A 25,059-nucleotide genomic window follows, 5' to 3' on the forward strand; every position below is an offset into this window, starting at 1 on the left:
CTGACGTTGACTTCGACGACTTTGCACCTTGGCAGGTATGTTATATTGGACCCTTTGAATCTGAGGAGAAATTTGGTTCATCGAAATATAAGGAGTCATTGCTAGCATTCCCTGAAATGTATTCACCAAGGGATCATTGTAATTTCAGCAAGGGAGTAAAGATAAAAGGTAATGGTCATGATGCCACAACCTCTTCAGGGAGGAGACTTGGGCGATACAGAAGACCGAAGGACGTGAAGTGAAAGATTGGCCCGTGTGCTGGTACCTATTACGTCAGCTAAAATATCTTCGCACGTGATAGAAGAAGTTATTATGATCTTGAAACCTACCTCGGCCAACAACCTTTTAAGGGCCTACCTATAGATAAGGGTCCAGCTTGGTGCCTGATCTAAGCCTTCAGGTAGAATCCCCCTCGTCATTTACGCAACTTAAATTTCAGTACTATAGAAAGGACAAGTCGGAAGTGACAGGGTTATAATCTCTTGGCAATCATATTCTCCTATTTGGGTTAAGCGTCACGCTATGGAACTGAGATGCAACTCGCAAGTGACGCCTTTGCTGGTTACTCCGGTGCCAGTGCTTAGAAGTCTGTGAAGGAAGGAGCATTCTTTATTTATCAAAGAGAAGACCATGAATCCCACCGCTTTCGCCTTTCACTCTTCCCCCATCGCCTTTTGCCTTAGAATTTCAACTCCGGTCAAAGATGGAAGATGGACAACCTGGTAAGACTTTCAAACCTCCTACTTACTGCATTGTTATTGACATGTCCCAGTCCCGGGCAGCCTTTTCGTCTATGCTCCTAACAAGGGAGCACCCATCTTCTTCAGTCTCGCGTTCGCTGCCTCAGCGGTCGGCCATATCTGGCAGTGTTAGTAAGTATATTATCAACCTTGCTGTTTTGAAATTAAAACTAGACTCCTGACACGCACGACTAGTCGCTACAACTGCTTCAAACTTATCGGATTGCACTCGATCTGCGCAGTGCTGTTTACTGCCGGCTATGCTTTGCGGGAATACGGATCCTTCAACTATTTATACAGCACTCAGAACTTGATTATCTACATCCTTAGTCAAGTTTTCATATACGTATGCCCGTAAGTGACGTATCTAATAGGGCAATACCTTTGAGTCCCGACTGACTTTGTGTAACAACAAAGTCCGCTTCTCGAACTCGCCAACTACCACATCCTTGGTCGAATACTCTACTACGTGCCATACTTGGCACCACTTCCTCCTGGCAGAGTCCTGTCCACTTTTGGTGCTTTAATAGCGCTTGTTGAGACCCTGAACGCTTTGGGGGTATCCCTCTCCGCCAACCCGTCCTCATCACACAGTCAGCAAGAATTAGGAACCCGCTTGACAATAGCCGCGCTTGCGATCCAACTCGTTGTTATCGTCATCTTCATCGCCCTCGCGGCCATATTCCATCGGCGGTGCGCGAAAGCTAATATACATGCCAAGGCTGTATCGACTCCCCTGATCACGCTGTATATGAGCATGTTGTTGATCTTGATACGCTGCATCTACCGCCTGATAGAACACATGGGTAACACAACGGTGCAACTTGATGACCTCCAGGCGCTCAAAAACCTGAGTCCCATTTTGCGATATGAGTGGTTTTTCTACATCTTCGAGGCAGCGCTCATGCTCACCAACTCTGTTCTATGGAACGTACGGAATCCGGGCCGCTATCTGCCTAGGAACTACCACGTCTATTTAGCGCAGGATGGGAGGACTGAAGTCGAAGGGGAAGACCAGTCGGATGACCGGCCTTTGCTAGCTAAGGTTGGATCAGTTTTAACGTTTGGTTTCCTTTTCCGCAAGAAGATTGAGAATCGACCGTTCGAGGAGCTCCAGAGTTTCCCGGTTTCTAATCGCTAGCCTTAATCCAGGCTATTGGACTATCAGCCAAGCCATCTGATTGAGTCAATACTCTCGGCCTGAGGCCTGAGCACCTCCCAGTCACCTGGATAGAATTGTACCAACGATTTAGCGGAGAAGGATAATTCGATTTGCACCCAGCACGCAGAGCCAGTAACGTAGATGGAAAAAGAGCGCCCTGTTAATTGGGAGCGGCCCGTAGTTGAAATATTGAGTCAGTTTATGGAAGGAGAATTTGGGTGATGGTAGCAGATCACTGAAGATATTGGACGAGACCTAGCCCTTCTATGTTAATGAAAGACCTAATACCTATCCAACACAAGGACATTGTACAATAACTTTGTAATTATACCTTAGAACCGCAATTCAGCTTCTTTCCTATGTAACGAATGTCTTTAAAAGCGGCGGGAATACTTTCTAGATTCATTAGCGAATTTCCTGTCAACTGAGTTGATGTGTAAACATTGCCCACACACTCCCCTGCATATCCCAACCCATCCCTTAAAGAAGAGTTTTCAAACCCTCAAGAGCCATCTTACACCCTGGAACCTCCTCCTTCTTAATCCCTAACTCCTCCATATTAACCCAATCAAAATTTGCCATCCAATCTGTTATCTCCTCCCCAAACTTTAACTGCATTGCCATTTCATTCCCTGGAAGCCCCCAAATCTCCTCATACGCCTCCTTGCTACACTGTACATACACTCCTGGGCGCCCTGTAACTTCCGACCAGATTTTCATCATCTCGCCAAAGGATAGGATCTCTGGCGCGACTATGGAGTACTTGCCGAGGGTCTTTTCTGGCAGGGCGAGAATTTGGCGGACCCAGATTCCTGGTGTTACGATCATGTCGCCTGAGACGGGGATTGTGGATTCTGCGGGTGTGGGTAGCATCTGAATCCACTTTCCGTATGCGCCGGGATATTCAAAAGGCTTAATGAGTGGGAAGGAGGCTATGTTGCTGGGATAGTATCCGAAGAATAGGAATGTAGTCTTCATGGCAAGTTCAGGAAGTTCGGTCTTGATGCGGTCGTCGACATTAGCTTTGTAGTCTAGATGAGGCACGGCGATCTTGTTGTTGGTTAGCTTCTTCGAGCTGGGAAGTGTAGACCACACGTAGTGCTCTAGAGTTGTGGTCTTGGCGGCTGCTCGGGCGAGCTTCATGGCTTGCTCCTCTTCCGCCTCGCCAGACTCGGCTTGAGATTTGCCGGTGAAGAGATGTTCCCAGAAGTTCGTGACGCCAAAGATGGCGTTGCAGCTCTAGCGGCGAGATTAGCTTGGCTTTAGATCATATGACATCGCCATGGGGTTCCTATCACTGGGATCGCATTTAACGTACCTCAAAAGCTTTAGCTAGAGAATCCTCATCGTCAAGATTGGCTTCAACGACCTCCGCACCTTGAGCAACAAGTGCTTTAGCTTTCTCACTACTGGCGTTCCTCGTGATGACCCTCACTTTCCAGCCAGGGGTCTTGAGCATGACATTAGCCACACCTCCGCCTTGGGAACCAGTGCCTCCGGTAATGGCGATTGTTTTAGTCATGGTGACCAAAAGTGAGAGATGTATGGAATATGACGAAGGAATAAGAATAGATGATTTGGTGGAGAACTGAGGTAGAGAGTTGTTTGATCGAGGGATTGGAGGAAAAGAATAAAGAGCTACTCGTAGATTTATACTGTTGAGCCTTCAGCCCCCAGCTGCTGTACAATAACCCAACGCTATTTATGTTTGACTAATGCACTAGAGAGTATCTGAAAGCAAGACCTAAGAGTGAGCTGAGCATACTGTCGCTTTGAGTGGCCTGATAAGTTATAGTGGAGACGGGAAATACGGGTGTGGTTAAGAACGCACGGAGTCGGCTGGTTGGTATCCCGACGTCAATCGACGAACTCGTGAACTGTATACCCAATGAGGTACTTTGCGCATCGACTTGCCTCGCTGCATCTACGCTTAACTAGAATTGGAGACATATACACGAAGCTATAATTTTTGCCCGTTGGATTAGGTATTGGGTTGTTGGTCGAGCGCAGCGAAACATGATAACTAGTCTTGCAAGCATTGAAGTCATAAACAAATACAATCGTGTCAGCTATCATTTAGCACGAATTTGTTGTGCCACTGCATAGAAAGGTAGACAATGACTGCTATTGTTTAATTGAAGCAGCCGATTTCCGTCTAGAGCCTGCGCTGGTGGATGAGCACACGCCTTCAAAGACTTTGTAGCAGCTTCAAGAATGCGTCGATGTTTGGTGGAGATACGGTCGGAAATATCGGTGCGCGCTCGCTAGGGAGAGGGGGAGACGAGAACAATCTGCGTTTGTCATCTCGCGACACTGCATCCTTGGATCGGAAGCTGTAGCATCCGGATGAGGGGGTTTGTCAGATAGCTAGGGAGATCTTAGGGACTGATTGGGGCTCCATTCTTCAAGCTGAATATGTAGGTAAGGTTGAAGAGGTAGGTGCGTGCGAAAAGAGACCTCAGCCTCGCCCGAAGTGGGGTTTGGGCTGTTTGGCACGTGAGCTTGAGCTTTGACCCACATGTGGTTAAGCGTCCTCGGATCGACCTGCCCCTCAAATCTCCGCATTCCTTTGCCTGAACTGCAGCCCATGCCTCTTCAATTGTCAATACTGAGCAATATCTTTTGCGAAATGTACTAAAGTAACTTCGCAGGGGATTTCCTTTACCATTTCACTCTCCTTGCTCTTCATAGTTTCCTTTACAAGTTTTCGTTTCCACCCCCGATATTCTCTTTTGCCCAGCAACCGTCCCACCCCATTCTCCATTGCCATCATGCCATGACATCCCAACTAACACAGCCACATCCTCTTCCAAGCCTTACCTCTCACCCAACCTCTCGCCCAATTCCCGATTCCCTCTCCCCCTGGCCCGGTTAATACCCTCAAGCAGAAGGTGGCATTCCTAACCTAGAAAACCAGAAATATGACATCCGAATACGAGGCCGAACTCTCCAATCCTAACACCTTCACATGTTCCTCAGGATCTTCGAGATTAACCACAGATGTACGAGTTTAAAATGATCTCCATACCCACTTTCAACACCACAGGTGCATTTCTATCTGCATCTGCATCTACAATTTTACCTACCTCGATCATGGCGAACGGAGCAAGCATATCTAGTATGATCGGCCTCGCAATATCCACACTGCTTCTTTGGACAACCTTTATAACTGTGACAACCGCCCAATTCCAACCCCTCCACACCTCCTCGCGATGGATCCTGGACTCCTCCAACAAGCGCTTCAAGCTGCGCTGCATAAACTGGGCCGGCCACATGGAAGCCCACATCCCCGAAGGTCTACAACATGCTTCCATCGATGCCATCGCCGCGCTAATCTCCTCCTCTGGTTTCAACTGCGTTCGCCTCACATTTAGCATTGACATGGCGTTGTCCCAGCATACGCGCGTTAGCGACAGTTTCGGCACCCTGGCTGCACGGACGGGGGCAGATAGCGCGGCCGTGGATGCATTATGGCAGCGCGTTAAAGCTAACAATCCCTGGATTGCGGACGGAGGTGGGAGTGTTACTGTTGGCGATACGTTTGGCCGGGTCGTCGACACGCTCGGCGCGAAGAACGTGCGTGTTATCCTTGACAACCACGTCAGTCGTGCAAGCTGGTGCTGCAATCTCACCGACGGGAACGGCTGGTGGGACACCGCCCAGGGCTACAACGACGCCAATTCCCGCTTCTTCAATACTGCAAACTGGCTCAAAGGCCTAGAAGCTATGGCGCAGTTTTCCGTCAACCATCCCGTCGTCGCGGGCATTGGACTACGCAATGAACTACGCCCAATTCCCGTGTTGCAGGACTCCAACAACCACAACGATTGGTACAATCTGATGGCACAAGGTGCGGCGAGCGTGCATAATGCGAATAAAGATCTGCTGATTATGATGGGCGGTACGATGTCGGCGACGGATTCTTCATTTCTGCGAACACGGCCCCTAGACCGGTCATCGTTTGGCGATAAGGTTGTTTGGGAATGGCATACCTACACTTTCTCTCCAGCATGGATAATTTCCTTCAAAAACTGCGCGTTATGGAAGACGGCCGTGGGCGGATTCACAGGATTCCTACTTTCCCAAAACCAGGCGTACACCGGTCCGCTGTGGTTATCTGAATTCGGCTTCGCAATGACAGGCGGGACTGCTGAACGCAGCGGGCTCAGCGAGGAGGATTACAAGTACGCAAAGTGTTTGATAGAATATGTGACGGGCAATGATGGGGATTGGGCGCTGTGGGCTATCCAAGGGAATTACTACGTCAGGAACGGGGTTGTGGATTCCGATGAGCCGTGGGGATTAGTTAATAGTGATTGGACGGCTTGGAGGAATCCGGCTGTTAAGCAGTTGTTGGGGAAAATGTGGGATGTTACACAGGGTCCGTAAATGAGATGGTAGAACGTATACATATATGTCTTGTGGCTTTTACGCACAGTTTTCCTTCAAAATATTGGCGAAACCGGAGCCGTTATGTCGTGATTCGTGACAAATCGTTCAGGTATCCCAAGAGGTCATTCCCCCGATATCAGGGAACATCATATCCCCATACCCAACCCAAATATCACACCAGCAAGCCCCACCATAACCGCCATCGTCGCAACCGGTCTATCCGCTGCTCCCGTTGTGGAAAGCGTTGTAGTACCAGTCTGATCTGTATTCCTAGGAGGCATGAGGGTAGGAGTTCGGGCGGTTGGGGACGACAAAAGAGTATTCAATTGCGCCGCCACATTTTCAAAGAGATGTGCTTGTGGGGCTTGCTATTCAAAGTTAGTGGATGATTGGAGGGAAAGGGAGCGCTCCTACTGCAGTGGAAGCTTACGCGTCGCGGATGCAAGTCTGGTGCACCGCATGCTAAGGTAGCCATGAAGGGTGCAAGCGGCACGATAAATAACCAGATTCGCATGGTTGTACTATTTAAACTAAAAAATCAAAACACCAGGAGGATTTGCAAAGTCCGCGTATGAAGAAAATATCGCAGACTGAGATGTGAAGACAGACGCGGGAACACGACGTGCTATTTGTGATCGAGACGTGTCGGATCCGTACGGATGAAGCGCGCGTCCAAGTATAAGAGTGAATAATCTTGGTTTGATGGAAAGCGTATTCGTTCAAGGGCGGAGCCAGATGATCGCATGCATATACGATCGACCAATCGGGCAATTTCCAGCACGGTCCACATGACTGGTGCTACTAATGCGACATAAGTACGAGCGGAGAATAGACGAATGAAATAGGTACATCAACCAAATGGAGAACGCCAGTAGCTGCGGAAGAGTCGGTGGTCATCAATGAGGTTGAGGTTGTTGCGGGAGGCGCCTTTGCCAAGCCAGGTGGCTCCAATACCTCTCCAGCACAGGACTGAGCGACCATTGCCCTGGCCTATTACGGGAAATCCTTGTAACTCAGCCGAACTAGAGTCATCAATCTGGTCAGGCTGGTCTCTCCATATTTCAACACCATCAAAGATATTGAGCTCGCGCGCCATCTTCGCGACTCGGAGTGCTTGGTTCATGTCAGCGACTTCCAACAAAACAATCTTTGCTTCGACGTCACGCGCGATGTGTAATATTCGGGGATAGAAGAGGTCTCCCTGCTCTATACCGCAGTTCCCTGGGGCTGGTGGTGGTACAAGAGCTAGCTTTGGTTCGAAGCCACGGACAGAGCGAGTAGTTGTCTTCCAGTACGCTGATGGCGAGATATATGGCGGATTTGAGGTGAGGACATCCCAGAAGACTGGCTTCCTATTGAAGTTGAACGCTGCTTTCACAGACGGCGGCTTAAGAGTTTGGTCTCCGAAGGGATCAATCAAAACGTCGGCAAGCATGAAGCCCATTTCACCTTGATCCAGGCAGTCCCCTCTGCGCTGCACCTGACGAAGGTTGTCTTCTGCAAGTTCGGTAGCTTTCTCTGAGATATCAACCCCAAGCACACGTAGTGCTACATCCTTTCGCGCGGAACAGAACTCGTGGTGAAAGAGGAGTGGAATGCAGCCTGTGCCCGTGCAGAGATCCAGGACCCGAAGCTCGGGCGGAAGGCTTTGCGCATTGCGAATTAAACGCACGAGATATGTGATAGAAGCAGCCGTCTCTTGCCTGGGCCCATGCAGTTAGCCAGGGTCCCCTCCTCGCATTCGAGGAGCTCACCTTGGGATTAATACTCCCGGTCGACACCGAATCTCCAGGTCGCCAAAGTATTCTGTACCTAGGATATACTGTAGCGGCTTGCCGGAAGCTCTTTCCCGCGCCAATTGCCTCAGCAGCGACTTGCGATCAGCCTTTCGATGCCCCATACGTCGCGACCGCGCGACCATGTCGACGTATTCACGGAGCCATCGCAGCTCGTTCTGGGCAGCCAGGAGATTGCGACATGGGCGGAGAAGCAATGGGAGGAGTGGGTCTATCGTGTAGGCATGGCGAAGGAGCGCGGTGGAGAGACGTGGCATAAGGATACCCCAACATTGGTTGGCGAAGTGGAAAGGTTGACGATTGACAGAACCTCTCGGGAGACCAAATAGCTGGATTCCGAAGTCGGCACACCGGTCCGAAGAGCGGCTGCCCACTGTACATATCAGCACAGGGCATTCGCCCTCCTAGCAAAATTTAGACGCACAGCGGTTCAAAGGGAGTTTTCAAGTTTCCCTAAAAACATCACGTTCAGTCCATACGACTCAACATTGTGGGGCTTAACATTTGCTAGTAGACAATAGCCCCAACCTCATCTTCAATTCCCATCTCGCTGTGCGACCTTAGGGGAATTCCTACTTATATTGCGGTACAGCAACACCATATTGTTAGCCAGCGCTTTTGCCACTTAATGCATAAACTAAACATGATTTTTGCATCACGATGAGTCTTAAAAATAACGTCTCGACAAGATCGCCACGTTTTCAACCATTGCCATGCCGTGCCGTGCCATGCCGCGCCACGCCGTGCCTCACGTATCGTAGCAATTCCTCCAAACCACCATCAAAAGCACAATACTCAGCAGAAAAGTATACCATTATCTCTGAAGTTCGGTACTTTCTTCCTGAAACCCAAAATCCCTGCTTTTGAACACTAACATCTGACCTCTACGAAACAGGCGTTACATTCCTCGGGTCAGGCGCAAAGCGCATCATATTTACCCATATAAGCGAATTTGGAACTATTCAAGCGGCGTCGTAAAATGAAATCTGGATACAGATCCGAACTTTAAGGTTGGATTCCATGCCGAAGTTAGTTGGTTTGGGTTGAGGAATGTGGAAGGATTGATTATTGTGTGAATTCTGCTGGGGTATATAAATTTCTGTTATTTCTTAGAATACTTTCTCTCAACCCACTGCCATTAACTTCACTAACAGCGTCCCATCATATAACTGACCCATTCAAGCTAACCCCTAACAATAAGCCTCACTCGTAGAGGTGGACCTAGATCGCTCCTGCATCAACATGAACATGGAGTCTGGCATGGGTCGATATGTCCATGTTTGAAGAAGAAATGCGGAAAGTTCCCTCACCTCCTGATCTCGTCAAGGGATTACTTGCAGCTAGGCGGCTCGTCGAGACGGGCGAAGTGGCTGCAGCAGTTTAGTATTCCTGCAGTCCGGGTGTTGTGTATATTCGTAGGACTAGTGTTACAATTTATAATAGCAATAAGCTAGGCATAGTTCCCTGACGCATTCCAAGGAGGCAAGACAGGTGAATAAATGATACGCATAGAGATGATGAAAGAATATGGAGAGGAGAAATGGGAGAAGCAATATTTACTTCCTGTGCCCCATGAGGATTCTTCGTTTCCTTTGGCGCAAGACGGCGCTTGACCGACGCCCCAGCATTATCACTCTTGTTCTCATCCTCGTTACTACCGCCAGTGGAAATATTAGTCGTGGGTGCAGGGAGTAAGCTAGATACGGTACTTTTTTTTCTTAGAGTTGTAAAATATATTACAGAAGTCGTTGGGGAAGTATGAAGAGTGAAAGTCAACATTTTCTTTCCTACCTGTAACCCCAACACTGTCAAGGAAAGCTGGCTTGCAGCCAAGAAGCTGTGTACTGTCCCTACTAGAGCTCTGGTTACCTTCTAACCCGTTGTTGCATGTGTGGAGATAGCTAAATAAGAGAAAAGATCCTTGCGAGAGAATGAATTCAGCATTGTGTGGCCAGGATATGGGTTCTCGACCATGGTTTAGGCCTGACAACGAGGTAAGCAGAAGGGGGGCTTTTCTGTAGGATGAGGAAGATTTTAAGATCTATGGTTTACTGAGCTTACTGAAAGGCGACTATTACCTGGCTTTACTATTTCTCCTCTACCCTAGCGAGTTTCCATTAAGCTTTAGATTATAGCCGACTACGAAAGTGAGTAGCTAGAGCAAAATCACCATCTCTAACCCCGAGTCACCTCCAAGTCATCTTCCCTAAGCCTTGCGCCGGATGAACTTGGTAGTCATCTCTGACCGGACATCCTTGTTCTGAGCACGGTCTTTCTGAGCAGCAACGAATTTGGCATGGTCATCCTTCGCAATATCGACCGCGAAAGAGGCCCAAGCACCCAAAGAGGGCTGAACTCCGCGTGGAGCGCGCTCGGCCGGACCAGACCGCGATCTTCCATGGCTAGCGTGGCGGTTGAAGCGATCTGTCTTCAATTGGGGCTGGCGGCGAGTGGCTACACGCTTCTTGACAGCCAATGGCATCCTCTTGGTTGGTAGCTGAATCTCAACTTTAGGCTTCTGGGCAGCGGCGGTGACCTCGGGGACAGCTGGAACAGGTTTCGCCGCCTCATAGAAGGTGACGAAGTAGACCATGACCGCGATGAAGACTGGGACAGCGAAAAAAAGAGGATGGATATTTGTAACACGATTGGCGACGATATAACCAGCGCTAGTGGCACACAGAGCCATGAGACAGTAGAGAATCCATGTGGCGGCGATGTGGGAGTAGTGCTCGATGATGTCCCTGGCTGGTCCAGAGAAGTCCATGATGAGGTGGTCATGACTGGATGGAATAGGCTCAGATGGGATGGGCTTGCCAACAAATGCGCACAGTGAGTCCCAGCTCTTCAATTGGTCAATCTCTAGAAGCCGCTTGGAAGGAACGGCGGCCCGTATGGAGTTAATGTGCTGGGTGTAGGCGATCTTGGCGGTAGCAGGAGTGAAGGAGCCACCGAAGAAGGGCTTCACGCATGTCTGGAGGAAAGAGGAGATAAGGCCATAGAAGGAAGGCTCATAGTGGACAAGGAGTTTGAGAGGACTGAAGGTAGAGTCGGCGTAAAAGAAAATAGACTTCTTGATGTTCTTGGCGAAGGAATTGGTATCGGTCGTGACAAGGATGATCTTGGTGTCTGGGTAAGCCTTGACGAGGTCCTCCATGAAGAAGGCAGCTGGGGCTCCGACAAGAGACTAAGGAGAGGCTTCAGAGATATTTGCTTAGGTGAGAGACAAAGGGACTTACATTATAGCGGCCAGTGAGCTTGTCGAACTCATTACGACCATACGGGGTGCCGGCCTTCTTAGCTTCGGCAGCTTCGACCCAAAGGGCGAAGTCGCGATCATGATTCTTCGCAGCCTCGGCGGCGTCGTAAACGATGAAACCAAGTTTCTTCAGGGCGGCAGCGACGCCTAGGATGAGGATCAGCTATGCAGGTGATTAACGTGAGGGTGAAGTCATACCATCGGTACCAGTGCCGGGAAGGCCTGCGACGATGACCTGCTTGAACAAAATGTACTTATTCGGGTCCGCAGTGATGAGCTTATGAGCTTTTACGGTGGCGTCAACCGCATGGCCGGTGGAGGGAATGAAGGGAGACATGACAACGTGACTTCTTGAAGAAAGAAGATGAAGTGATAAGCCTTGGAAGTAGGTAGACAAGTGATAGGGCTGAAGTGCAAAGAAAGTTGGATGTTCTTATTGGGATGCAGGTGAGAAAGGGTGGGCTTTTGAGGGGTAGTCTGGAGGTGCTAAGCCAGAATTTCCGTACTTTCACGCGTGGTATGTGCTTTCACTGTTTATCGCTTTCCTCACTCTTTGCCTCTAGAGCTTCTTAGGCTCCAGGAACACCAAAATTTAGCCGAGGATTGGGCTTAGGCATTTCCTTTGCCCTTAGAAGCCTATGGGCGGAGCTTGAAGCGATTTTTGGGGGGGGTTGGGGTTGGAGCTGATGTGTGACATTGCAGCGCCGAATATTCACCGCTCCGTCAAACGATCACTCGTCGCCTAATATTCACCTTGCTTTTAGCAAACAAGCTTCCACCTCCTCGAAAATGGGAAAAGAAGAGGAACGCAAGATGCAATGCGATCGAATGAAGGCAAGAGTAACTTGAATAAAGGACAGTGCATGAGTGAAGCTGTAACCTTCGTCGTAGGACCCGCTACTACCGGGGAGGTTAATCGGGTATTAGTGCACCGCCCAGATCCTCCACGGCGAAGGAGGGGAGTGGAAGGGAGGGGGGGCGGTACCCCACAGCGCTGTGGCGAGTGAGATGTTTCGTTGATGACGGCAGGTGAAGAGGCATGAGGAAGGAAGGAACTCCCAAAGGACGAGGTTCCGATACAGAAAGAGAATTTTAGTCATATGGTGGAGTGCAGCGAGGATGGGGGCATTTATACGATGGAGCACGTTGGAACAATGGTCTAGTGAGAGAGGCTCGCCACCAGGCTTGTGCCGAGGCTTGAGAGAGGAAGGAACTCTCCAGGTACACAGATACCTTTAGAGCTGAACAAATTGGTGAAGAGATGTTGGAGAACAGAAGGCAGCAAGGAGGGATATATCTATACAAGGTGGAAGGCAGTATTGTAGTAGCAGTATTCCTAGGGAGGAATCTCACCACCAGCATGCTGCCGAGGACTCTGAAAATGGGATTTCGGAGAAGGAGGAAGCGTGCCCGAGACGCGCAGAGACTGGATCTTATACTCTCCAGTGAACAGATTTCATATGTCGACGCTCTTAGTGATAGTGCTGCTCTTCATCGCTGACGTCTCTGGCTAGGTCTCTAAGAGGGCAGCATCCCCGCGGCCTTATCGATATAGGAGAGATTGTGGTAGGGATGGGGGGTCCTAGTCAATGAGCGGAAATTTATACCTCTTTCAGGTCCTACTGTGGCCCTTCGCCCCGGTCTCCGCATGTCTACTCGCCTGCATTGATTCGGTCACCACTGCCGTCATGTGCCCCGAATATTGACTCTTTGAGTCCCTTCTATCAAACCCACAGACACATCGCCCAGGGCTGTGTCAAAACATGGAAAGGCCTTCCAATAGCCATTCCTTCGACTACAAGTACCATTTTCACTTTCCAGATGTCGTCTTGAAATGATGCACGGACCACCCGGCGGAATTCCACCCGTTTAGCCACAAAGTAGCAGCGTTGAAGCCACTGACGCCTCCAGAACTAAAACTAAACATCGACCCCACCTCTATTCAATCCTTTTGTACTCCACGCCGAGTTCGAAGGCCCACGTGGACGAGTTAATGTCGTGTCACCGCATCTCCAGCTTCCTGGAAGTTGATGGTCTCCTGCACCCGGTTAGACCCAACACGAGATGACCTGAATCATGATCCTCGACCTAGGTTCGCGACTCAGGACCCTGAATATTACCCATATTTCTCTACGTACGACACACAACTGCCGAAAGCTTAGAATTTTGCTGTAGCCCTTGGCAGCACGGAGCCGAATATTCTAACTTAGAAGCCCCTTCCAGTGCAGGGCGATGCTCCTTGACTCCCAGAGGGGGGTGTTCATCTCCCCATCGTGAAGTTGACGTTTGAACAAGGCTAACGATATGCACAGGGCATAGGCAGATCTCGAATCCTCGTTCCAGGAATTCGGGACTACATTGCATTTAATCAGCCCGGTCGACCGGCCATGCACATCATGTCGAAACCGCAATCTGGACATATTTGCCTCCTCCCACCCTCCAATGATTCCCCACATCCAAAGTGTATAAAGTGCCAAGTGCTGCCCACACTTGGCAGCAATGGCGTCTCATTTGTGGGGTCCCCGCTCGCATGTGTTCTTGTAGGCTTGGCAAGGCGTTCGGCAAATGGGTTAAAGTACAACTGCCTTTCATCCAGCCTGGGCAAAGGATCAGAATGGTTATAAGGGTCCTTGTCCGCGAAATTCAATGTTTATCGCAACCGCAGTCCTCGCTTACTTGAGAAAATCATGGCAGATATCAAGCATGACTCCTGGCGTGCTCACTGGAAGGTGTTTGCAGCTTGTTCAGTGCTAATTTTGTCGCCGTTTCAGTATGGCATTGATTTTGGCATGATTGGAGGTCTACAGGCCATGGTTGGTTTTCTAAGGGTATGTACTTCCCCCCAGCCAGCAAAAGTGGTACTGACTAGGAGTCAGATCTTCGGCTACCAAACCAAAAAAACCGCCATTGGTTGGAATCTTACAACCGAACGCCAACAATTGATCTCGTCTTTGATGACATTGGGTGCTTTCATCAGTTCGGCTCTCGCTGGTGTTGCCGCTAAATATCTCGGACGCAGAGGATGCTTGTGGGTAGCATGCGTCACGTGCTGCGTTGCCAACATTATCATGATGACCACTGAGAATATCGGGGCCCTCTATGTTGGTCGTCTCGTCATTGGTCTCGCCAACGGATATTTCATGGTGTTCTCCCAGTTGTATATCCAGGAGAGTAGCCCCGCAAAGTACCGGGGATTATTCTTGACTGGCTTCCAATTCTTCACCTCCTTCGTAAGTACAGTGGCCTTGATCTTATCCTCAGGAACGAATCTGACTTGAGTCCAGGGTACCTTGATCGGAACTATCGTCGATTGGGCCACCGCAAAGAGACCAGACAAATCTTCCTACCTCATCCCACTCGGCCTCATCTACGTCATCCCCGCCGTCTTAGCAGTTGGCATGCTCTTCATCCCAGAATCACCCCGTTGGTTGATCCTCCAAGGCCGATATGAGGAGGGAAAGAAGTCTCTTGTGTGGCTACGACCCGACGACTACGATGTTGATGCCGAAGCGGCTGAGATCCGGGCAGCGATCGAGAGGGAGAAGGAGATGAGCACTGGTGTTGGCCCATTGGACATGATCAAGAACCCTGTTGACCGTCGACGGACGATCCTCGCTGTTTGCGCTGTCACGTTGCAGGCAGCTTCTGGATCTATGTTTATCATCGGTAAGCCTGGATCCTGGCTATGTTCTGGAAGGACTGACCTAATTACTTTGTTTAGCATATAAAGCCTACTTCTTCACTATGGCTAAAGTCTCGGATCCATTTGCCATGACCAATGTCCTCAGCACCGTAGGCCTTCTCGCCATCATCACCAACGCCCTCATCATCGTAAAATTCGGTCGCCGGCGTGTCCTACTGATGTCTGGTCTTATGATCTGCGGCGTCCTACAGCTCATCATTGCCGTTGTATACCACGAGCAGCCGGGGAAGAAAACCACCGGAAAAATTATCGTGGCGCTTTCCAGCTTGTATATGTTCAGCTACAACGTAAGTATATGGGTGTCGCCGTGATTTATGAGTAGTTACAGCTAACGAGTAATAGGGAATGATCGCAACATACGCTTGGCTCGCGGGAGGAGAAATCCCAACCCAGCGTCTCCGCTCCTACACCTTCGGTCTCGCAGCCGCCATCGGCTTCCTCTTTGCTTGGCTCACCACCTTCACCGCACCATATTTCATCAACCCTGCTTCACTTAACTGGGGCCCCCGCTATGGTAGGGCTCCCCACTCTCCCTGTTCTAAATATATCCCCCACTAATACACCCATGTAGGATTCATCTGGTTCCCATCCTGTATTATCGCAGCGACTTGGGTATTCTTCTTCTTGCCCGAAGTCAAGGGCCGCACACTCGAGGAAATTGACGAGATGTTTGAGGCAAGGTTGTCGGCGCGCAAGTTTGCGGGTTATGTTTGTGTGGGTGCAGTGAATTTGGTGGATGGGGATATGAGAAAGGATATTGGAGATGAGAAGGATATCATGGTGTTGCAAAGTGAGCAGGTGGCAGCTGAGACGACGGTTACGAGTACAGCGTAGATGGATAGGACGCTGGAGGTCGGTAGAAGTGAGAAGGGTAATATGGGCTAATAGACTGTAAATGGCCGGATGGTGAAATGAATGGGAAATAAAGACGAGATAGTTCCGCTCCTGCTGCTCTTACTTTTGCTGTTGTGACTAAAATTCAGCCGAGGCACCTACCAAGGTGCACCCACAAGAAGGCCAACCCTAACCAGCTCCCAAAGGTGAACGGTGGTATCGCATTGTCTAAGTCTATCCACTCCGCACCACCAGTATAAAGTCTCATACCAGCCATACCTCTTAAACCTCACCTTCTCTTCTTCTCCTCAAGCCTCCTCCTTACCCTCCTCTCCTCCCACCTCGCCCACCCCGAATCCACCAAATCTTCTTGCACGACCAAATCCCTCACCCTCCCCGTCCTCGCCAACCTCGTATCCAGCATCCAATCCACCCAGCCAGCTCTCCTCAAAACCGTCGTAAACCCGAACCACACGACAGCGAACACCGCGCCAGCCGCACACCCCACAAGAACCTGTTTGGGAGTGTGGTAGTTGAGGTAGATGCGGGAGCTCGCGACCGCGGCTGCGAACGCGAGCGTGACGAGGGACAGGAGCAGCCGTTGGAAGAATGTAAAGGGGGTGTGGGTTTCGGTGGGGTGCGGGACGTGCCGGAAGAGTAGGAAGAAGGTCAGGGTTAGGGAGAAGAAGGCTACGAATTGGGCGTGGGAGGAGGGCATGCCGTAGCCTTTGCCATGCATTTCTGTAATGATACATCAGTGTCCGCTCATCAATGGCTCTATTCCATTCTATTTCATGGCATGACATGCGAATGCGTTACATAGCCCATCGCCTCTGGTGAGTCACAGACGGGGGACGGGGATGTACCTCGTGGGCGCTCCTCCTTGATATACCGCTTCAAAATCCAATTCACCGCCTCACAACCCAGCTGTCCGGCAAACATGAGGCAAATTTCGATTTCACGGTTCGACCATATTAGCGTAGCGTAGACAATGCAAAGGCCTTGCGGGACGAGCGCGAGCCAGGCGCAGATGTAGGATATGCGGTCTGCGGGGTTCTGTCTTCGTTAGTGGAAGGATTGAAGAGGAGAGGGGGGGTATACGTAGTGGACGTGTGTTAGAGAGAGCGACGCCAGGGGAGGATATTCCTCCATGATTGCGGGTGCTGGAAGAATGGCTTCACACTCCCTCTCCCATCGATGGGGACAGCTGCTCGAAGCAAACTGGGCTTGGCGCTCTCTGGAAGTGGCGCATGAATGTGATTACGTGAATGTGTGGCGTTACGCAATCTCCGCCTTCGCCGACCTCAAAAAGATCGCCTTTGCCCTGTCTTGCTTGCACTCGCGATATGGCTGTCACTTCTCATGTATTGAGTCAGACGTCCGGGTCGCAGGCTGTCACGCATATATATTTGTGACTCTTCTAACCTGCCTCTTGGTCTTCAGCTGGCAGTTGAAGTACAGCCTCTGCGTCATATTTTAACTCCGCCCTCACTGCTTGAGCACTCGCCTCCGCCCTTTTTCTTGGTCTTGGAAATTGCTTTCTATCCTTCACTCATAGTTTTATCTCTAGCTTTGGCTGCTTCCAGACATCAGATTTTATTTGCATATTCTGCTCACTACTAACTTTGAGGAGTTTTGTCTATGGCAGACCCCGCCACTGAAGATGAGCATGAGGAGGAACTGAATACGCTGCAATCAATATATCCCGAACTCAGCATTTCATCGAGGAGCCCCTATGTCGCGGAAATCGATTTGGTTGTTGCTCCAGTCAAACCATTGCTCGTTTCATTCGTTGAAGAGCAAGGAAGTCATCGACTATCATATTTGTCTCCATTAAACATCACTATAACGCTTCCAGAAGGTTATCCAGCAGAGGAACCACCACGATTAAAGCTTACGACAACGCCTCGTTGGATCCCCGATACTGTGCTGAAGAAGCTTCAGGCAGAGTGTCAATCGCTTTGGGAGGAATATGGAGGAATGCCTATTTTATTCGCATATATCAGCTACCTACAGGAATCCGTCGAAACTGCCTTCGGACTATTAGATCCATCGAACAAAACGCCTCTTGAGCTCCCCAGGGACATGAAACCGGAACTTCTAGATTTCAATGCTAAGATGAAACGAGAGATTTTTGACAAAGAAACATTCGACTGCGGTATCTGTCTTGAACCCAAGAAAGGAGCAGCGTGCTACCGTATTGAGCGCTGTGGCCACGTCTTTTGCACCCCATGTTTGCAAGATTTCTACAACAACGCAGTCGCCGAAGGCGACGTTAACAGCGTTAAATGCTTGGACCCGAGTTGCGGGAAGACTGGCGATACGCGTGCGGATCGTAGACAGAAACCCCGCCTTCTGTCGCCCAAAGAGCTGTTGCAGGTTCCATTGAAGAAAGATGTAGTTAAGCGGTTTGCGGAAATGAGACGGAAGAAGAAGATTGAGGCTGATAAGACGATTGTTAACTGTCCAAGGAAATGGTGTCAGGGGTTTGCGAGATCTGATAAATATCCTAAAATAACGGATGTTACACTTCTAGAAGACTCCGACTCAGAACCTGAGCCCGAACCTGAACCTGAAGCTCATGCTGTCCCCCCAAACCCTCCTGAGCCCGAGCCCGAACCCGAACCATCTAAGAACCAAGAACATGACATCGAAAAGCGCCCCGGCGGTGTCTCCACCGACCGTCTTGCCATTTGCGAAGACTGCAACCTCGCCTTCTGCTCCGTTTGCCTCGCCTCCTGGCACGGCGATTTCGTATACTGTGGCCCTAGAAAAGAAGCTGAACTCTCTGAAGAAGACCAAGCATCCCTCAACTTCATCCTCGCGCACACCTCCCCTTGTCCGTACTGCTCGGTCCCATCACAAAAAATGCATGGGTGCAACCATATGACGTGTTCTCAGTGTAAAACCCACTTCTGTTATCTGTGTTCGAGTTGGCTGGATCCTGGGAACCCGTATGAGCATTTTAATAATAAGAAGAAGAAGGAGTGTTTTCAGAGGTTGTGGGATTTGGAGGAGGGGGATGGTGGGGATGCGGGTGGGGCAGGGGGTGAGAATGTGAGGTTTGGAGGAGTTAGGGGAGCGGAGGCTCAGGCGCAGTTTTGGGAACAGGAGGCGCTGAGGTTGCAGATGGAGGAGGTTAGGGTGCATGAGGGTGGGGGCGGAAATACTTGAGGGTTTGGGAGAAGGAGAGGAGAGTGGTTAATGATTTGAGATAGTAAGACATTGAGAGCACGTAGACAATACGTCGAGGGGAGCTACTAAGCCGAGGGCGATGCTAGGCAAGATGCTATCAACAAACTCCGAGCCAAGTAATCGGTCCCCCTTCTGGCTTTTAGTTGCGCGCAGGGTTGGTGGGAAGTCTTTCCAGTTCCTGGTTCGTATTGACACACGACAAGGTTTCCGGCAGGCTTATGCGATGACGAAGCCCACACATGTCCGTCAGCCTCGAAATTAGCAGGTGCATATCGGATATTATGGGGTCAATCAAGGAAGGCATGCCAAGGTTTCCATCTCTTGCCATTTTCAAAGCGTTCACGCTATGTCACTAGGAGTCCCCAAGCGGGGTGTGAAAGAAATGGCTAAAAGGAAACTCTTGCAAGTACGCAGCGCCTCGGATTCCTCAGGTTAAGAAGGTATAAAGCAGTCTCGCTCTCAGACTCTCATCAAAGGGAGAAAAATTACAAAAAAATTACAACAACTGACTTCAGGCGCCTCGCTCCCCGCGAAAATGTCGACAAATTCGGTCCACCATGCTTCCGCTCTACACCCACTCTGTACTCCACTCCTCCGTCGGAACTCTAATACGAAGAACGAATCGAATCTTTTCCGATCTTGCCCAGCTAGCCAACCCTCCACCTCAGGCCACTTGCAAGGTTGCCCACAACCATCACCCATGCTACCACTTAGATCTCACCCATCTTTCCATGCATCTAATGCTTCTTCTCCTTTCCAACCTTTGCAACATTGATCACAACACACAAGAAAAACAAAATACATAGCGTCGGGATCAACCAAGCACTGGATATATAGTTGCCATCTTTATCTCCAAAATGCACGACGAGCGGGATGATCATGCAGACCCCGACACCGGCGAAGAAGTTGATGCTGAGGCGGATGTATTCGGAGCCACGGCGTTGGTGCGCGGGGAGAGAGAGGAAGCCCAGGACGGTAGTTAGGATGAGTGCGAGGCCGCCCTGGGAGAGAGGGTTAGTAAGGGTTTGGCTGAGGTGGGGTGGGAGGGGAGGGGTGACTTACAGCGATGAAAACGTATTGAAACACGAGTTCAAAGATACCAACGTATGTTGCCAACATACCGTCCAAGTCTAGCTTCTGCTCGTACTTCTTCTTTGGCAACGTCACGCTCAGACTGTCAAACAGTGTCTTACTAGTGGCAGATAGTAGATCGTTCAATCCGGTCGCCAACTCATCCACCGCAGTCGTGTTCGTCCAATTGCTTGACATTACAAAATCGTATGCCTCCGCAATAACAAATAGCGAGTTATATACGGTCTCAATTTCCTTAGTCGCGTCAACCCCCTTGGGGACAAAGTAAAACACATTGTTGTAAGCGGTTGCATTCAGTGCGGTTGCGAATTCAGCGCCATCAGTGTAGTTGCCCATTTGGTTGTTGACGTACTGGAAATCGCTGCCAAGGACGTTGAATGCATCAATGGCCTGGACCCAGATAATGAGGAGCGAGATACCTTGGAGGACAAGCACAAGAACCGTGTGCAGTGGGAAATGCAGGACCGACCAAATCTGCTGCTTAATGCTTCCGAAATGGTCTTCTTGCATGCGGTCAAAGTACAGCATGTACAAGAAGTAAATAATCAGGACCGCGGAGATAATTTGTCCAACGACGGCAGCCGTCCAGAGGAACTCGTTTTTCACAATCTTGGAGATGGATTTGCAGATGACAATGATGCCTTCACCGAGGATGATGAGGGTGAGCAGTGACATGCGCTGGACCATGTGTGTGCCTTTGAAGGAGATCACGCGCCAGATGCAAGATACGGAGACGGTGAGCAGGACTTCGCAGATGCCGATGATATACCAGGCAATGTAGACATTGGTCTTGACCTTTTCTGGGTATACGGGGTTTGGGAACGCGGGTGTCAGGGCGCCGTAAAGGATGGCTGCGATGAGGGAAGAGCCCATAACAAGGAGCAGTGGGATGCGAGTCTTGGTGTACTTCTTGGTGTAGAAGAGGGTAACCCCATACTGGCAGACGAGCGTGAGACGGGATACGAGGAGAATGAGACCAAAGGCTTTGTAGATTTTGTAGTCATCGATTTTTTGTCCGGGCTTCCACTGCGGGCCGATGACAGCGAAGCCTACCATCGTGCCGAAATGAATAGCTTTGGCACAGCGTTCGAACACGGAGTCGGCGCTGAAGCGGACATCGTAAAGGGAGACTTGATACCACGTCAACCAGAGAAGGGAGAAAAATCCAACGTATGCAGTGAGCGAATTGTGGTCGTTGATTTCGAGACCGGATGTGAACGTTGTCAAGTTAGCTACAAAGAACAGATCGTAGAACAGCTCCGCTGTCGTCGCTTCAGCGTGTCGGTGGAAGGCAGGGTTGTCATGAAGACTCTCGTCGTTCGTGTTGAAAGGAACATGCGTTGTATCGGAAGTCTTTTGATTTTCGAGATCGCCGGAGCCTTGGGATGTATTGTGGGACATTGGAGGACCATGTTCAGGCTTGTTGTGACCACCATGTCCATGGCCGTGGGCTTCTTCCCCGGGTTGAAGGAGGGGTGAAGCAAAAATCGACAAACCGCCTTCGTGACCCATTGTAAACTATCTCCTCTAATTCTGGGAGGGGTATCTTAGGGGAAAGAGAGTCCAGTATAGTAAAGAGGAAATGGAGACAAGTGCACACCAATGATCCACCCTAGGAAAGAGAAGACAGGAGTATTCGGTACCAGAACCTGAGGAACGCAAAAGAAAAAGGTGCAAGTCCAGTTCGAATATATAGTACACGGGCGTGAGATAGTACAACGTCCAACTGTAACAAGAAAGTGAGTTAATGCAAGCCCTCTCCAAGCCTCCACGGCTTGACTAGCCCATCTCATCAACCGGAGCGCCAACATAACTCCGTTGAGCACCGAAAGCACTTCATCAACATGGTCGCACTTCCTTAGTCAGGAAACGCTAGGTCGAGCTCTGCGTCGGGATGAGATGTGTTGTTCACCGGTATCTTCCATTTTTGGGGGCTGGTATGTGGTAGAAACCTCTATGATTGGGTCTCTATCGGGAAAAACTCAAACTGTCGAATTTATGGTTCGAGATGGTGCACGAACCTTGTGATGACAAGTAATAGCCGGCGACGAAGCGTTTCACTTGGCTAGAAGTAGAAAAAGCGATCGAAATGCCAAGACGAATATGAGATCCTTAAATAGCGGAACAACTGCAGCTAACCTTTCGCTGAGATGCACCAAGCTTGTTAGTCTTGGCCGGTGTCATTAGAATAAGCTTAATTGGAGGGCGAGAACAGGGTGCACGGAGCGGGAGCGTTGTGGCGCAGGGAGTCGCCCCCATGATGTTGATCGTTGTCTTAGCTAAGGCCTAGGGAACTCGTGGAATGTTTTTGCTGGCGTCTTGTGGCGATGGGGTGTTTTAGAAGTTTGATATTGGGGGCATAGCAGTTGGGCTTCGCACACTTTAAACGCCCACTTCCTGTAGAAAAGACGAGGTTTCGTGAGGTGCGATTTGGAGCGTTGGGTGCTCCTCTGCTTGGCTATTCCATCGATGAAAAGGTCGGAAATTAGGGCTGAAGGGAAGGGGGAATATGCGAGTCGCGCTAGAGTTGGTGCCCTGACTGTGGACGTGACTCCCAGATCAGCCTTTACTTCTTCAAGAACTTGGGCATCCGTATTCGCTTACACACACCCACGAGACAGGGAATCTACCTTTTGCCTCTCTGGTCCCCAAGGGTCTTATGCGCCAACCCATATCAAGGAAAGCTTCTTTTCCACATCGGCTCCACTCACAGCTAAATTTGTGCCTCAGCCTCACCGCCTCATCCAGTCACCATTACGCATGTACCACGTCTTTCTCACCCTAAAACCCAGGAAAACCGGGAGTTTGGATCGCAAATCGAGCCCTAGGGTACGACCAATCTGTGTTACTGAAACCCGCGTGGAATACCGGGTAGCTTTCGCACCGTTAGTGTCACATTTCCTAGTTTGGGTTTGTGATAACCTGATGAATGCTGCCAACACACGCGGCTGCCTGGGGGTGCATATGTACCTTCGGCGTCGGCGATGTTGTGCTCTCGTGTTCATGAGATTGGGATATTGCAACGCGCTTCGGGGTGCGTGGAGTGATTCCATCCTGTTGATGAAAGCAGCACTGTTTCAACTTCAGATCTTTCATTTCCACTTCGCAGAAGTAAACCCAGCTTCCCTTTGCTTCATAGCGATTGCTTGGGTATCGTGGTTTTTTGGTTACAAGATTTTCGTTGGATAGTATCGTATTTCCTCTTTCGCCCCACCGCAATTGTCCGGGATATTACCAACCACAGCTGCACACGACTAAGAGGCTGAGTGTGCCCGTGGCTCTCTTTGCATTGAGAGTTCCGATGCTCCTCTTTAAGTCGCCGATGATATTTAAAGTCCAGCTCATCTTTAGTCGACATCGGACGATTGTCTACCCACTCGCCTTCCGAGTTGTCCTTTTAGTCCCCGAAAGGGTCGCATGCCAGAACTCAGGTCTATTAACAAAGCAGCTTGCTGAGCTCAATACATTTTGAGATCTAATAGTCTAAACCGGTTACTTGAGCAGAATAGGCACCTATTCGACGGTTTTTACACTGCGACTCTAACGCCAGCGACTCTGAACAAGACAGACCCCTCATTTCAAACTTCTGGCTTCAGAAATCACTAACAGTGTCACTGACACAATATAAACGCAGATCCGCATGGCAGGCTAAATACTCTCCTTATCCTCATCGCCAGATTCTAGCGAGCGTCTTGAGAGCATGGAATTCGTTCACGCAGTATAATATTGCCTCCGAATCGACGGTTCTCGAACTTCACAGGATGCTTTCCACTACTATGCCTTCTCAACTAACGTGGGACATGACGGGGGTAGGGTCTATCTGCTGGCGTCTCGCTGTAATCAGGGAGAGTGTCAACAGGGTGCAAAATCCTGCTGTTATGTTCCACATTAGGTAACAAGATAAAGTACGTTCGGCTGGTTTATTCTTTCTAAATCCCCTTTCAATATTACTACGGTACGTTAGGCTAAAATTCTCGTAGCTACTTGATATGCTGTGCAGTTCCCTGCAGCGTTGCCTGGGAGGTCACTTCGCAAGACTTCATTCGTCCGCTATTAGGAGAGTTACAACCTTCCCGTTACAAATGAGAGGCTAATAATTACTCTCTAGATAGTAGGTTGAGTAAATTCAGTGATGGAGGCAGCAGAATATCGTTCAAAACGTACCACCAAGTCTTCCGTTCACTATTCACGGAGGTTTCCTTCATGCAGTGGTGATCATGAGAGATTAACTGGCAGTGACTTACCGCCCTCCAGATCTCACGGAAATGAATTCTTCCCCCTTCACCACGATAATCACTTATTTAATCAAGCTCCTGCCAGCGCGCCCCGAATTAACTTAACAACAACTCCTTACCACTACCACCCAACCATCCACTATGGGCGACCTAGTGCGAGCGACTGTAGATGCTACCCTCTGCAGTGGCCGCATGACAGATTTTACAATCATCTGTAGGTCTAATGCATACGCGCTCACAAAAGAATCCTTAGTAAACTGTTCGCCGTACTTCGCAATACCTTGTTACGCGGATCAGGTCCGTATCCCAACCTTAATTTAATCCCAGTTTCTACTAATTCGGCGGAATGCTCAGGCAATCAAAAAGCAACATTAAAATCCCAAGAGAACACGGAAATCAGATTGACGCTATGATGCATTTTCTTCACACTTTCTCATACATCTCCCCTTGGGATGTAGCAGATTGGATCCCTAACGGCTCTGACTGTAATTCCAATCAAACTTCGGGAGGGAAATGTGGATGCACTCTTAAGATTCGGAGTAACAGTCTGGAGATTCTGAAGCACTTCCCTGAGCTTGCGGCTAGCTATGTCATTCGTGGAGACAGTGCTCTCAAGGCTTGCAAGCTGGTCACTTCCCACGAACTGTACCT

The 25,059-nt window shown here is 49.8% G+C and overlaps 10 protein-coding genes across 10 annotated transcripts; 5 read left to right on the forward strand and 5 right to left on the reverse strand.

The window, feature by feature from the left end:
- Window positions 1–703: 703 nt before the first annotated feature.
- On the forward strand, window positions 704–1,881 carry BDR25DRAFT_367876 (putative RTA1 domain protein; the record flags this gene model as incomplete). Its single annotated transcript, XM_033697024.1, has 4 exons — window positions 704–722; window positions 773–872; window positions 936–1,094; window positions 1,158–1,881. The coding sequence occupies 4 exons, from the start codon at window positions 704–706 to the stop codon at window positions 1,879–1,881; spliced, it is 1,002 nt and encodes a 333-aa protein (XP_033547988.1).
- A 352-nt stretch (window positions 1,882–2,233) lies between these two features.
- Window positions 2,234–3,646, reverse strand: BDR25DRAFT_260529 (NAD(P)-binding protein). Its single transcript, XM_033686658.1, has 2 exons — window positions 3,221–3,646; window positions 2,234–3,141 (listed from the first exon to the last, which is right to left on the reverse strand). Exons 1-2 carry the CDS (start codon window positions 3,422–3,424, stop codon window positions 2,383–2,385), a joined length of 963 nt encoding a protein of 320 aa, XP_033547989.1. The 5' UTR covers window positions 3,425–3,646; the 3' UTR covers window positions 2,234–2,382.
- A 1,349-nt stretch (window positions 3,647–4,995) lies between these two features.
- Window positions 4,996–6,555, forward strand: BDR25DRAFT_313780 (glycoside hydrolase; the record flags this gene model as incomplete). The annotated part of the gene is made up of 2 exons (XM_033691405.1): window positions 4,996–6,283; window positions 6,404–6,555. 2 exons carry the CDS (start codon window positions 4,996–4,998, stop codon window positions 6,553–6,555), a joined length of 1,440 nt encoding a protein of 479 aa, XP_033547990.1.
- A 589-nt stretch (window positions 6,556–7,144) lies between these two features.
- On the reverse strand, window positions 7,145–8,347 carry BDR25DRAFT_223537 (S-adenosyl-L-methionine-dependent methyltransferase; the record flags this gene model as incomplete). Its single annotated transcript, XM_033685111.1, has 2 exons — window positions 7,145–7,997; window positions 8,049–8,347. The coding sequence occupies 2 exons, from the start codon at window positions 8,345–8,347 to the stop codon at window positions 7,145–7,147; spliced, it is 1,152 nt and encodes a 383-aa protein (XP_033547991.1).
- A 1,034-nt stretch (window positions 8,348–9,381) lies between these two features.
- BDR25DRAFT_354416 (uncharacterized protein) lies at window positions 9,382–10,225 on the forward strand (the record flags this gene model as incomplete). The annotated part of the gene is made up of 6 exons (XM_033695306.1): window positions 9,382–9,456; window positions 9,570–9,581; window positions 9,615–9,772; window positions 9,855–9,936; window positions 9,992–10,084; window positions 10,112–10,225. 6 exons carry the CDS (start codon window positions 9,382–9,384, stop codon window positions 10,223–10,225), a joined length of 534 nt encoding a protein of 177 aa, XP_033547992.1.
- Window positions 10,226–10,869: 644 nt separating this feature from the next.
- BDR25DRAFT_223057 (uncharacterized protein) lies at window positions 10,870–11,686 on the reverse strand (the record flags this gene model as incomplete). Its single annotated transcript, XM_033685086.1, has 3 exons — window positions 10,870–11,277; window positions 11,330–11,496; window positions 11,548–11,686. Coding segments are annotated over 3 exons (714 nt in total), but the record flags the coding sequence as incomplete, so codon positions are not given.
- A 2,036-nt stretch (window positions 11,687–13,722) lies between these two features.
- BDR25DRAFT_24365 (monosaccharide transporter-like protein) lies at window positions 13,723–15,971 on the forward strand. The gene is made up of 6 exons (XM_033685825.1): window positions 13,723–14,177; window positions 14,226–14,579; window positions 14,634–15,015; window positions 15,071–15,339; window positions 15,395–15,566; window positions 15,624–15,971. Exons 1-6 carry the CDS (start codon window positions 14,037–14,039, stop codon window positions 15,884–15,886), a joined length of 1,581 nt encoding a protein of 526 aa, XP_033547994.1. The 5' UTR covers window positions 13,723–14,036; the 3' UTR covers window positions 15,887–15,971.
- A 1-nt stretch (window position 15,972) lies between these two features.
- BDR25DRAFT_260543 (PAP2-domain-containing protein) lies at window positions 15,973–17,081 on the reverse strand. Its single transcript, XM_033686659.1, has 3 exons — window positions 16,988–17,081; window positions 16,753–16,942; window positions 15,973–16,627 (listed from the first exon to the last, which is right to left on the reverse strand). The coding sequence occupies exons 1-3, from the start codon at window positions 17,036–17,038 to the stop codon at window positions 16,176–16,178; spliced, it is 693 nt and encodes a 230-aa protein (XP_033547995.1). The 5' UTR covers window positions 17,039–17,081; the 3' UTR covers window positions 15,973–16,175.
- A 145-nt stretch (window positions 17,082–17,226) lies between these two features.
- BDR25DRAFT_285602 (RWD-domain-containing protein) lies at window positions 17,227–19,060 on the forward strand (the record flags this gene model as incomplete). Its single annotated transcript, XM_033688194.1, has 2 exons — window positions 17,227–18,923; window positions 18,969–19,060. The coding sequence occupies exons 1-2, from the start codon at window positions 17,528–17,530 to the stop codon at window positions 19,058–19,060; spliced, it is 1,488 nt and encodes a 495-aa protein (XP_033547996.1). The 5' UTR covers window positions 17,227–17,527.
- Window positions 19,061–19,818: 758 nt separating this feature from the next.
- Window positions 19,819–21,574, reverse strand: BDR25DRAFT_223577 (uncharacterized protein; the record flags this gene model as incomplete). The annotated part of the gene is made up of 2 exons (XM_033685113.1): window positions 19,819–20,082; window positions 20,144–21,574. The coding sequence occupies 2 exons, from the start codon at window positions 21,572–21,574 to the stop codon at window positions 19,819–19,821; spliced, it is 1,695 nt and encodes a 564-aa protein (XP_033547997.1).
- Between the last annotated feature and the right edge of the window lie 3,485 nt (window positions 21,575–25,059).

This window comes from Lindgomyces ingoldianus (assembly GCF_010093535.1).
Source record: "Lindgomyces ingoldianus strain ATCC 200398 unplaced genomic scaffold BDR25scaffold_14, whole genome shotgun sequence".
Taxonomy (NCBI): domain Eukaryota; kingdom Fungi; phylum Ascomycota; class Dothideomycetes; order Pleosporales; family Lindgomycetaceae; genus Lindgomyces; species Lindgomyces ingoldianus.

Excerpts from the sequence above, each read along its gene's own strand:
- BDR25DRAFT_260529 (XM_033686658.1), bottom strand. The coding sequence starts at position 3,424 with ATGACTAAAACAATCGCCATTACCGGAGGCACTGGTTCCCAAGGCGGA. Across the intron at positions 3,142-3,220 it reads CTCTAGCTAAAGCTTTTGAG|AGCTGCAACGCCATCTTTGG; the intron begins GTACGTTAAATG and ends TCTCGCCGCTAG.
- BDR25DRAFT_24365 (XM_033685825.1), top strand. The coding sequence starts at position 14,037 with ATGGCAGATATCAAGCATGACTCCTGGCGTGCTCACTGGAAGGTGTTT. Across the intron at positions 14,580-14,633 it reads TCCAATTCTTCACCTCCTTC|GGTACCTTGATCGGAACTAT; the intron begins GTAAGTACAGTG and ends ACTTGAGTCCAG. Across the intron at positions 15,016-15,070 it reads TGGATCTATGTTTATCATCG|CATATAAAGCCTACTTCTTC; the intron begins GTAAGCCTGGAT and ends TACTTTGTTTAG.
- BDR25DRAFT_260543 (XM_033686659.1), bottom strand. The coding sequence starts at position 17,038 with ATGGAGGAATATCCTCCCCTGGCGTCGCTCTCTCTAACACACGTCCAC. Across the intron at positions 16,943-16,987 it reads CTCTAACACACGTCCACTAC|AACCCCGCAGACCGCATATC; the intron begins GTATACCCCCCC and ends TAACGAAGACAG. Across the intron at positions 16,628-16,752 it reads CAAGGAGGAGCGCCCACGAG|AAATGCATGGCAAAGGCTAC; the intron begins GTACATCCCCGT and ends GTATCATTACAG.